The 13,079-nt window shown below is 40.6% G+C and overlaps 1 protein-coding gene across 2 annotated transcripts in view; it reads left to right on the top strand.

The window, feature by feature from the left end:
* The window catches only part of GRM8 (glutamate metabotropic receptor 8), a 572,661-nt gene that overhangs the window by 117,102 nt on the left and 442,480 nt on the right, over positions 1-13,079 (top strand). For both annotated transcript variants that reach the window (XM_063134081.1, XM_063134079.1), the window contains exon 2: positions 11,103-11,319. In XM_063134081.1, the coding sequence (XP_062990151.1) occupies positions 11,103-11,319 (217 nt within the window). The remainder of the gene's footprint in view (positions 1-11,102; positions 11,320-13,079) is intronic.

Here is a 13,079-nt window from a genome sequence, read left to right as displayed (position 1 = left end):
ACCTATTTTTCCTCCTGGGAACCCAAGATGGCTTATGATCCTCCTCTCCATTGTATCCTCACAACCCTGTGAGGTAGGTTAGGCAGAGAGTCAATGCTTGGCCCAAAGTCACCCAGCGTCCTTCATGGCTGACTGCAGACTGGAACCCAGGTCTCCTGAGTCCCAATCCAACACTCCATCACATTGGCTCTTTTATTTAAGAATAGTTAATGAATGGCTAGGATTGAATGATTTATGTTTTTAGTGATTCACACCTGGTCTGGTTATAGGCACATTTCCATATTCACTTTCACACTTTTTGGTTCTTCTGTATGGTATGTCCACCACACTCTGAGGTGTGTAATACCTACTAATATACATACTGAGGTAGGTATTCCGATGTTGTTGTTGTTTTTACCGGCATGCTTCTTTCTTAATGAACCAATGTGGAGTCATGGATCATGTTAGGCCTGGTGCATAGGCACAAAAATCTTCCATGCAGAGGAACCCTTTGAATGCATCTGTTTGGAGGAAGTAATGAGTGGATTGATGTATAAGCATTCCCTGAGATGTTAGGTTTACTACTTCTTTGCCCATGTTTTGTTGATATCTGAAGACATATCCTTTTAAACAGGCTTTGGAGTCTTCTTTTGGTTAGAAGTAATGTGTGTTCTTGTTTTTAGTTCTGGCTAGTTTGGTTTTGGTTTTATGCTGCTTTAATGCTTTGTTATTTTGCTGTATTATTGTATTTTAATTGCACCTTTTTGGACTTTTGGGGTTAGCTGCTTTGCACATCTCCATTTGGAGAAACAACTGTAAGACAGAGTGTTTAAATAATAATAAAAAATATAAATTTGGGTGGTGGTAAGAATTATGTTAATTAATGGCCATTAGAAACCACATGCTTCTATCAGTTCACTCTGTGACCACTCTGTATGGGGGATTCTTTTTCATGTATGAACTGCACTGCAGATTTTAAAAACTAAGGTTCAATTGTGAAAAACATTAGAAGCAGCCTTATGGGAGAGTCAGACCATTGCTTGACCTAGTACCAACCATCTTGCACCTTCTGCATATACGTAAATCATGTGCTCTACCAATGAGCTATAATTCTTCTTCAGATCTTGTTGTTCTTGGCCAAGTCAGTGACTACAACCTTTCAGGTTAATGGCAAAGCTAAAATGCTGCTCTGAGGTTCTTGGAAGAAGGGCACAAATTAGGTATAGTATATGTAGGAACTTAGGAAGTTGTCTTCTACCAAGTCAGTCCAGTGGAGGCTGGTGGCTCCAATTTCAGTGGGGTAGTGAATCCGTTCTGTGTTTCAGCCAGAACCATTCAGAACTCTAAAGAAGCTATCGAAGGTACTGATTTTGGGAGCTGGGGTTCAGCACTTTGGACAGCTCCTTTAGAGTTCTGACTGAAACCCAGAGTGGATTTCAACTTGGTTCATGGATTAATTTGTTTTTAGCTATGTATATTTATTGTTTTATACTGTATGCTTTTATCTGTATGCCGCCCTGAGATCTTAATGATATAGGGTGGGATATAAATCTTTTAAATAAATAAATACTGCCCCATTGAAATAGGAGCTACCAGCCTCCCTGCCTGAGGGCACTGAAAGCTACTAAGGGTACTAATAGGGCCAGAATTGTCCTATATCTCACTTTTTGTACATGCACGAATGAATGCTGACCTTTCCCATCACTTGCTACTGGAGATTTATTTATATGTAAATGTATCTATTATGATAACCTTTAATCATATTCCCAGGGCACAATCTCTGAGTTGATGGTTGGGCCTCACTGAGTGCTGCCTGTCCAAAAAACTGAATGGCCCTGGGTAAGTTGACATGAAAAACCTCAGGGATATGGGTCTGTAGATGTCTAGTGGAACTTCCAGCCATGTGCAAAATGAGAGCTGTGGCAATACTCCAGGATTATGACTGTAAATATTCAAGGTAGGCAGTGTTAGAGGAATCCATTCACTGTAGCATTTTGAAATAATTTCATTTCATTTCGTTGCTTACATTTCTATACTGCCCAACAGCCAAAGCTGTCTGGGAGGTTTACAAAGATTAAAACTGTAAAGATATAATATTGCACATAATATAAAAACCATTTAGGTACAGACATATAAACACACAACACACACACACACACTTACCTGGGAGTAAGTCTCATTAAACTCAAGTAGGGGTCACTATTCATAGGATTGCACTGTTGGTCTCAAAAATTACCCTTTTCATTTTCTGACCAAGTATGCACTTCAAGTTTTGCTGTTCCTTCTAAATGCTCATTTACAATGTACCTTTTCTGTAGCTATAACAAATCACATAAGCAACACAGAGAGGAACATTTTGCTTTAAATTCAGCAGGTTGGATAGTATTACATGAATGGAGCAAACAATAACAATCAAGTATCTTGCCGTACCTGAAATACCAATTTATTGGTGCATTAGCTTCCATTAGACTTTTAAGGGTAGTCTTTAAAGAGCCACTAGTCTTTATTGTTTTTGCTGCAAAGCTACAACAGATTACTGTGGCTACCTATATACCGGTATGGCGTGTTTCCAAAACATTTGTTCTTTGTTGTTCATATTGATAAAGAAATTGAGTTTATTTTCTGAACACCAGAGTTTAAAATTCTTCTCTGTCAACGTTTTGCACTCCCCCACAGCCTGAGCACTGATCTTTCTCTTTTTAAAACCCCAAGAGTTCTATTGCAACAGTCTGGGCCAACCAAGAGTTTTTGCCGCCTGAGGCAGAATAAGAGAGCTATTGGGCAATATAAAAATGTAATAAATAAAAATAGGTAAATAAATAAAACACCCCATAACTGGCCCCCAGGACATATTAACAGGCTGACTAAGTTAATTTGACAGTTGACAGAGAAAATCCCTCAAGCACCTATCCCTGCATTCAGTCAGTTGAACCTGGAGGAACTGTGGTTCTTGATCACACATACAGGCAGGTTCCCGACACATGGATGGTACCATGCTATAATTGAATGAGTGGAGGTGAGTATGGGAAGAGTTGTTGAGAAAGTGGTTAGGGAGACATTTTTCTCCCTCTCTCACCCGGGGTCATCCCATGAAGTTTATTGGTGGGAGATTCAGGACAGATAAAAAGGAAGTATTTCTTCACGCAGCACATAGCCAAACTATGGAATCCACTACCGTAAGATGTAGTGATGTCTACCAACCTGGACAGCTTCTGCATTGCTGCTTGATTTTATCCTGGCTGTGCTTTTATATTGTATTTTATATTATGCTTTTATACGGTTTGTTTTATATTTTGAATGGTTTCTATGGTTTGAATTTCTGTAAACCACCCAGACAGCTTCGGCTATTGCGTGGTATAAAAATGCAATAAATAAATAAATAAATAAAATAAAATAAAATAAATAAATAAAAGAGGGTTAGGTAAATTCCTGGAGAAGACTACCAATGGCTACTAGTCCAGTATGCATAGGTACACCAGTTGCTGGGGAACATGGGTGGGAGGGTGCTGTTACACTCAGGCCCTGCTTGCGGGTTTGGAAGTGACACCAGTTGTTCCGTAGGATAATTCTTCAGTCTACAGACCAGCTTGTTTTGTTCAGGTGTACCTCCCCCAAAACATCTCCCCAGCGCTGTGACTTTTGAATGTTAATATTGCCCTAAACTTTTGATCTCCCTCTGAAACACTGGTAACTGCAAACTCAGTGTTTGGTGTGTGGTTTTGGGGAGAGATGTTTTTTATTTTTTTAAAGCCTTTTCTGGTGTCAAGAAGTTATTGCTTTGACTTTCCTTTAATATGGTGTGAAGATTGCTCAGTTCCCCCTGGGAGTTATTAAACATGTTTCAAATCATGCAAGCCCGAATCTTTAAGGGCTTTTAAAGTGTTACTCTACACCACAGGAGCGGAAAAATACCAGGGAACTTTCCTTACAAAATCTGCTGTAAATTACTACAAGTCTCTGACAAGAAAGAAAATTGAGTATAAAAATTCTATCATAGGCCTATTGTACCATAAATCTTCAGACAGGTTTTTGTTGCCCTGGCCCACACTGGCTTGTACTTGACTGAAATAAAGGTTGATGGTATTTCACAGCTATTAATTGGACCAAAGAGGCTGGAGGGGTGGAGGTGGAAGAGAAGAAAAGAAACGAAGTTAGGATGTGTATAAACATTTTGAACATTTTAGAATTGTTGTGCTTGTGCCTTTCCTTTTAGTTCTATTTAGGCATTTCTAAAGCTGTTTCCATTTTTAAAAATGAATATATAATAGCATAAATGGTTTTTTTAAAAATCCAGTGCTTATTTATACCTCAGCTATAACATTACAAGTTCACTAATTAAGGAAAAGAGGGAAACCTAACAAAGGTGAAACTCTCAAACTATTGAGAGAGTTTGGATGTGTAACAACACAAGCCTATATATGTTTACTCAGAAGTAAATACCATTAAGTTCAGTGTGGCTTACTCTCAGGTAAGGGTGAACAGGATTGCAGTCTTGGTTAGCCAGATCATAACTCAGGGGCAAAAAATATGCATCTGTATTTGATTGGAACAGAAAATTAAAATTCCTTGCCTGCTTCACTGGCTGAATAAATTTGTAATTTATTATGGTCTCCCATAATTTTATCAATCAAATATTCAAATAGAAGGTTGTTTGGAAGAGCTCTAGTTATATGCAGTTATACACCGGGGATGGGCAGAAAGTAGATCTCCGGACATTTTGGACACCATCTCCCAGCATTCCTGACTACTGGACATACTGGCAGGAAGTTCTGGGAGTGGAAGTCCAAAACATCTGGACTTCTGCCCGCCCCTGCTATATGCAACCACTGCACTTTACAATTACGCCAGAAGGTCTTTATGCAGAACTCCAGGATCATAAGTTCATAATCATGAAAAGCAACTTCTTAGGAGCTGTCTGCGATCTAATGTGGAGAAACTCCTGGTAGCCTCTGCAGTCATGCTCAAGAACTTCTTCATGGCTGGATATTCCTACTGAAGCAAGAAGTATAAACCAACCTGTCCATATCACTTCCATTATTATTGACTACAGTTAGAATGTATTAAGGGAAGCCTTCCAAGGATAATGTTACATACCACATACTGAGAACTTGGCATTGTGCTTCTTTTTGGTGTGTATTGATCGAAAGGGTCGCAAAAGATGTGCAAAACATCTTTTCCCAAAGAGTCACCTAAGTCATTCTCCAATGCCTGAATATAAGGGGATGCCATCCCCCCCCCCCAAAAAAAAGGCCATTTGGCAGATATTATAAATAAATGATATTGGGCCTTTAGCCATGAAAGCAGCAGCATTGATGAAGAATTCAGAAGTCAATGAGTGGGACTTGACTTCCTGCTTGATGTGAAACTGGCTAAGAAAGTGATGTAGTTGCAGGTACAGATATACAATCAGTGAGGCTGGTTTAGCCTTTTTCAAGGCAGTTTCATGGCACAGAGGTTTCCCTTCCTTCAATAAGTCAAACAACCTATATGCTTTTGATACTCTTCAAGCATGAATGCCATGAAGATTGTTGCATGCCACAAATTCTGGATGATGCAGCACTGACATTAATGGACCACGGGCCAGTATATTTCTGCTAACATTTCCAGGTAAGTACAGTGTCTCTAATCAACAAGTGTTCAAGGATGCACTTAGGTCTGTCACTATATCAGGCCCATGTCGAGGTGTCTAGGGTAGTTTCCCACTGCCTGTAATTCTATGTGTATCCATTAGTGCTCTGAGAACGGAATGCATCCATCCCACAGAAAATCTAAGTTGAGCAATGGCATAATATAATTTTAGATGGCGCTGACTGACCCACTTTTGCCTGGGTTTCATCCATTTCTTTAAAGCTTTGTGTGTGGAAAACTGGAGAAACTATTATATTGGGAACCAACTTTTGTCATTCCTCCAAATGTTTTCTTCAGAGGCTCCAATCCAATTAGTTGTTAAAATAATGTGGAAAACCATCACAAAACTGTGACTGTAATTTTTCTGATCAACATTTGTTTACATTTTCCTGATGTTGCATTGTTTTGGTTATTTTTTCTTCTCCCCTTCATAGCTCAGTGGACATAGGATGAGTTTGTATTCTATAATATTACCAGACCTGTTCAAATGTTGGATTGTGATGATTATCCCCAATCTACATTCGTTGTAATGTCCAAAAGGGCCTGTGCGTATAGTTTGTGCACATGTAGACTCCATGTTTTTGGGGAACCTTTGAATAGGCAGGAATCCCCAGTCATACAGAAAGGACAGATGCACGTACAGTTCATATAAGCATGGGCTCAAGTGTGCCTGGCAGACAATCTTGGCAGATGCCAAACACATGCCAGGGTGGGTCCATCAGGTATGAGTGGGCTCAATCCTGCTTCTCTTTGGGATGTGCATTTGGAGTTGGATGAGGCCTGGGCCAGATCTACACCAAGTAGGATATGACACTTTGAAAATGGTTTGAAAACTATATATGGAGTGTGTCCTGGGCCCTAACAGTTGTCACTATTGTTACAAACAATTTTAAAGCAGTAGTGTAGATCCTGCTGTGAACTGAATCAGGCCCCTTTGGACTGTTTCTGGTGCTTTTTGAGGCAAAGCGGGTTTTCTTCTGAAGTGACCAGGACAGAAGCTGGGCCATGCATGAGGCTTCTTTCTTGATTTAGCTTCAGAAAAGCAGACACGGTGTCTACAAAAATAGTCTTTTTTCTTTTCTTATTCTTAACTCTTCTGTGGGGAGGGAGGGAGTGAAGTGACTGACAGCTCTACATAGGGCACATTTTACCAGTGTGGCACAGTGTTCTTTGGGATCGGGCAAGAATGGAGCTATGAGATGGCTGTTCTACCAACGTTACTAGGTATCACCATGAAAAAGGTCTTAAACTGGTTTTCAGCCATAATTTCCTAGCCCCTGATCTTTCTGATACTTTGCAGGTTTCTTGCCTGGAAATACCTCTATTATGTGTGCCATTTTTATAAAAAATTCCAAATTGAACCACAAGGGGAGAACAGGGGAAGTGAATCACTCACCCCCCACAGATTTGAGGACCCCCCTTCCCTGTAAACCCTGCATCTATCCTTCTGAAACTTTGCAGTTTTCCTACTTAGGGCCACCTCTATGCTGTCTGTCATTTTAAAGGGAATGATCCACGAGGAACATAGCATGTCCTCCTTTGGATATTGTCAAAATGTAAAGTCTGCTCTTGCACAAAAAGCTCTGAACCTCTTTATCTGAAATATGGCAAGATTGATTCCCTCCAAAGCAGCAACTAGTCCTGAACAGTTCACCCAGTTCTGTCAAGAAATAAAAAAGTTAACAGCAGTTCCCTTAAAACAATAAAAATACAAAGGTGTGTGCAGCAGAAAAAAACCACTGCAACTATTTTTGGCAGGTGGCTGCTAGGTCTGCAAATGTCATCTATATCTGACAAACTGAAAGAAGGTATAGCTATGTTGTTGTTTTTTTAAAAAGAAAATTCTTACAATAGTCAATGGGAGCCATAAAGCCTCTGATTTCTGAACCTTGACTCAGGTTTGGTATCCGAGTTGAAGTGCACAGACTCTGTATCAATCTAAGCAGTATTGGTACATTTTCCAAAGTGCTTGATTGAGCTGATGCATATCACTAGTGTATATAGATAGTTTTACCGAATAGTTAAATCTCTCTCTCTCTCTCTCTCTCTCTCTCTCTCTCTCTCTCTCTCTCTCTCTCTCTGTGTGTGTGTGTGTACTTGCGAGCAGAGAAGGAAGTTTCAGAAATAAACACACGGACACCAGAGCTTGGGATTAAATAGGGCCTCTTTATTTACACATTGAGATTCTCCCCTCCTTGGATCTGTGTGTGAACGTGCGGGAATCAAGCTTATTTCTCTTCAGGCAACTAGCCTGTCCCCAGGGCAAGCCACTCAGCTGAAACAGGGGGTCGGGAAAGCCGGCCCCCTTTCCAACCACACTTGTGTGTTTGGAGAGACCGACCTGCATCATCTCCACTCAGGCTGCACAGCCGAGTAGATGAGACAAGAAGGTCCCCAAAGACAAACCATATCCTGGCACAATGGCTTCAAAGCCCCGAGGAGCAGGACCTCTGGATTGCCCGTCACCATAAAGGTGCCAGTGTGGTCACCGTCCCTATCCTGACTTCCCAGAATTCCTGCACAACCCTGCCATTTATAATCAACCTATCTTCCAGCTCTAAAAGATTGGAACCAGCATAGAGTAGGCAAAAACCTGCCCATTGCTAATAGGCAGGGAAAATTCCTACTCAGCCCCCTCTCCAAAGAGGACGACTGGTTATTCCTATACTGGTTTATAGGGAGGGAGGGTGGGGCCGAAATCGAAAGAGGCCAAGTGCCTCGTGGGGGCGAGCCTTTATAGCCTTGGCTCCACCTTCACCTCATGAGGCAGCACATGTGCAGTTCGTGATGTGTTTGTTTCTTTTCTGCCTCCTCCCTGCTCACAACAACCGGACCCCACTCAAGCTGTGCCTGCTGGGCGGTGAACGGACTTGTAATCAACTAGCAGTGGTTTGCATTTTTTTCCCTGAGAACATCACCCCCACGATGAATTGGGGTAGTGCCAGCATCACGTTGTGGGAATGCTTTTCATCAGCAGGGACTGGGAAACCGGTCAGGATAGACGGCAAGATGGATGGAGCCAAATACAGGGCAATTCTAGAGGAAACCCTGTTTCAGTCTGTAAGGGACCTGGGACTGAGGTGGAGGTTCACCATCCAGCAGAACAATGACCCTAAACACACAGTTAAAGTTACACTGGAGTGGTTTTTAAAAACAAGAACCTGAATGTCTTAGAACGGTCCACCTCAATCCAATTGAGAATCTGTGGCAAGACTTGAGAATTGCTGTTCATCCAATCTGACAGAGTTTGAGCAGTTTTGCCAAGAAGAATGGGCAGTCAAAGAGACATTTGAAGGTCTGCAGTTGTCATGCTTTACCTACCAATGGGGTTGCTCCTGATGATCTAATTAGGTTAGAGGTCAGTAAGTGTAAATGAGAGGATTCTTGCCTTGGTTGATCTTAAGCCTTTGCTCAGCCAGGCTTCTGGAGACTTTAGAGTGAAGGCCTGACGTGACCATTTCTACACCTGCCTTTTTTCCAGTGATCATCCTGGGATCATCCCTGTGCATGCAAATGACACAGGGGATCCTAGGAGCAGGCAGGGATGATCCCTCTATTTTCCTGGGATAATCTTTAGGTGTAGAAAGGGCCTATGTCTGAAAAGTTTCTGTAGAGCTGAGTCTCTTGGTAATATCAGCATTTAAGTTGGAATGGATACACTTGACCTTATCCACAATGTCACAGCAAGCCACCAAATGGTCCTCTTCTCCACCATTTTAAGAGCCAAGGTGTTGTAGCACTCAGAACACCTCTGCTGGTCAACTTTGAGCAAATGCTATTGTGACAAAATGGAAGATTTCCCTGCCATCGTTACCACAGAGTAGGCTCCAAAATGATATCTAGCCTACGTTCTACCAAATTCATCATGGCCCTTCCACCACCTGTGCTCTAATGATCTAGCCTATCATTTCATTGCTGACTCATCCTCAACCTAGCTCTCAACTTTGGATGGATCACACAAATTGTTTTCTTTCAACACATTCTATGCTCTTAAATGTAGACTTTTAATGTCCTTCACTTCCTACAAACAGCTGAAGCAGTAAACTAGACCCTAAAACAACATTGAAAAGAGATAGGAAGGGAGAGATTTGGTTAAGGTCATGCAATGTCAATGGTAGCTATGGGATTTCCAGACTTAATCAAGGACATATCTATTCCTATTTTCCCTTGTTATAGCTTGGTTTAGTGGTCCTTAAGGAGATTTTAGGGCAATTGTACACCTGGGCTATTTAGAGGAGGGTGTTTCCGTTCTAGCCAGTGGGAGAAACATTATTGCCGCTCTTTGTACTGAATGAAACATAACTGCATGAAAAAAAATATTAGGATCTCTTTGGGGTGCAGCAAGGTGGAAGCCAATGGTTTCTTACATCTGGCCTTTTAAGTTCTGCACTATGAGATCCAGGAATCAAGAAAAATATGTAGAATTCAATGTATTGTTTATTTCCTGATGTGGCTTGGTTTGGGCTGGGGAACTTTGAGGACTGTGTAGACCATCCCATCCCCCAGAACCCTCTCTGAGAACTGATACAGAAACCGCAAACGGCCAAATCAGAGAGATTTCGATTTCTAAGCTTCCTTAATGGTTTGTGATGGCAAACCACTGATGTTTTTGCCACCACTATGCATTTCAGCAGCGTTGTGGTGGCGGCAGCTACACCAGGGGGTGTTGAGGGCCTGCAAGGCCCAGATGTTGCTCAACCCTGGTCTAAAGTCCTGTACTTAGCTACACATTCTTAAACCTATTAGGTCCCTCCTCCCGCTGTAGTAGCTAAGTCTATAATTGAAGCACTGGAATATTTTATGGGGATTTGAGGACTATTAATGTCAAAATGAACTAGCTAAAATATCTAGCTCTGATTGAAAGTTAATACCATTATTGTTATTGACACTAGAATATATATATATATATATATATATATATATATATATATATATATATATGAATGATATATGTATATCTTGAAATGTGAGGTCCTCGGTTAGCATGTGATCCCTTTGAAACAAAATGAAATTCATATTAACTTCCAGGGGGTTCAAAAATTTTAAATGACTGTTATAGGAAAAACAATTTGCTTGTGTAAAATAATGCTATGTATTAAGGAAGACACATAAATACAGAAGACATTGCTCAGCTTGGCACCATGGGAAACCGACCGGCTTACCCACCCCTAAGGTTGGCCCTGTGTGTGCTATGTTTAGATATAATTATGAAATAAGACAACATTAAGTTCTGACATTAATAGTTAGGTTTCATCATTTCCTCTACTTGCCAAAAAAGAAGATGAATTGAATCTTGTATAACATCAACGACATCTGGACTTATTTGCTACAATTTTTGTTGTCTGAAAATACAGTAATAATTTGCACTTTGGTAAAAACAACATACCTTTATCTTTGTTTACTGGCTTTAATTTAAAAGATAGTTTTCCTGTATTACTATTTCATTCATTACACTTCAGACATATGAAATGTACTTTCCTGCTTGCTGTTTGCAGATACCTCAAATCAGCTATGCATCTACAGCTCCGGAGTTAAGTGATAACACCAGGTATGACTTTTTCTCTCGTGTGGTCCCACCTGACTCCTATCAAGCCCAAGCCATGGTTGATATTGTGACAGCACTTGGATGGAACTATGTGTCAACACTGGCTTCTGAAGGAAACTACGGGGAGAGTGGTGTTGAAGCATTCACTCAGATCTCGAGAGAAATTGGTAAGTGGATATCTTATACATACATACATATACATACATATATATTTAAGGTTAAGAAGTTAGTCAGCTCTGAGCATCTCCTCATTGAGCCTGCCTTCTTTGTGTGGATTAATTACATCTTTGAGGGGAGCTGAATTTTTTATGGTTGGTGTTGTTCATCATTGGTTAGTGACCTTTCGGTGGTCAGTTAGAAATGGAAAGTTCTGAAAAGCCAAATTAAAACAAATGTACTATGCCTGTTTTGGAAGCTTGTGGTGAGAGTTAAATGATTGTCAGGATATTGAGAGATAGTGTTTACAGTGTGTCTGTACTTCCTATTGTTTCACTATATAAGAAGGACTTATACCTGACTGTGATGTCAGCATGGAGTCCTCTCAAGCATGTACAGATCCCTGGTGATGTGATAGGGAGCAAATCAGGTTGCCACATGAATTCTCCAATTCAGTTCTTAACTGAAGCTGTAACACAGTGCAAATCCCAGATTTTTTTTTAATTACTATGAATCTGCATTTCAAAGTTTCAGTGCTCTTACATTGACAATGGGTACCACCAAAATCTACTTGGAAAACAAGAGTGAGAAAAACATGTATGCAAAATTTCAGCACATGAGTTGATAAATCTTTCTCAACAGTTCATGATTTTTTTTTTAAAAAAGAAACCCCACACCTGTTGATCCGTTTCCCCATATTTGAATAATTCCTGAGAGGGCTGGCGCTACCGTGAGTCAAAGTGAAGCAATCACTTCAAGTGTAAGATACTGGGAGGCAGCAACAAGATGTTGAAGGAAAGTCTTATGTTCCCTTAAGTTAGCTTGCTTTCGTCAGGTGCAATGGAGGATGTTATCCCATCACCAACACTGAAGATAGATTCATCTGTTAGTCAAGTTGGCTTTTATATATGGAATGTCCTTCATTTCAGGCAGCAGAATATCTTGTCAGCCCTGACTCGTGACATGCTCTAGTTTTACATTTTAGGGTGAAATATTACTGCAAAGTCATTAGCATGAGGTGTATGGGTCCCCCTTCTCACATCTCTTTGTTCTTTACTGTGGTTTTCTGAAAATTGGGACTTCTTGATGGGCAATAGATTTTTAATTTCTTTTCAATAATGAAAAGAGAAATGTTCTAGAATTCTTTGAGAGTGTCATCTAACATGTAGACAGGGCTGATCCGGTGGATATTGTTTACTTGGACTTCCAAAAGGCTTTTGATAAAGTTCTTCACCAAGGTTGGTGACATCTACTGCTCCTCCTCCTCACTACCATTGTTTCCTGCTCCAGAGTAAGATGTAGGTGAAGAGGCAGGTTGCCATGATGAAGAGTAGGAGCAACTCCAGAGTGCTCTTATCAATGGACCTCTGATAGGAGGTGGACCCTCCGCAGATGCCCAACCATATCTACCTTTAACATGAACCCTAGCCATGCTTCTTATTCCTGAGGGTAATATTCAGCAAACCATGCTTTTAACATTCTGTCATTGTTGAAAGATTTTGTGCTCTGCCAAGTATTTAATAGCTTGCTAATATACAAAAAAGGAGCAGATTCAGGCATTTATCTGATGGCTTCTAAACATCAACCCATGGCAAAATAAAAATAAATATTTCTACTGCCTTAGGTTATGATCATCTGAGCCTTGAAGCATTTTGCACATGCATACGACTGTGCTTTCTGCTTGTCATTTCCATAAATATGCAGGAGAGAAACAAATGGACTCCCAACTGAAAAGGTTAATGCAGGACCTCAATAACATGTCACAGGTTTA

The sequence above is a fragment of the Elgaria multicarinata genome, chromosome 9, assembly GCF_023053635.1.
Source record: "Elgaria multicarinata webbii isolate HBS135686 ecotype San Diego chromosome 9, rElgMul1.1.pri, whole genome shotgun sequence".
Lineage (NCBI taxonomy): Eukaryota > Metazoa > Chordata > Lepidosauria > Squamata > Anguidae > Elgaria > Elgaria multicarinata.
This window is presented reverse-complemented; position numbering and strand designations above follow the sequence as displayed.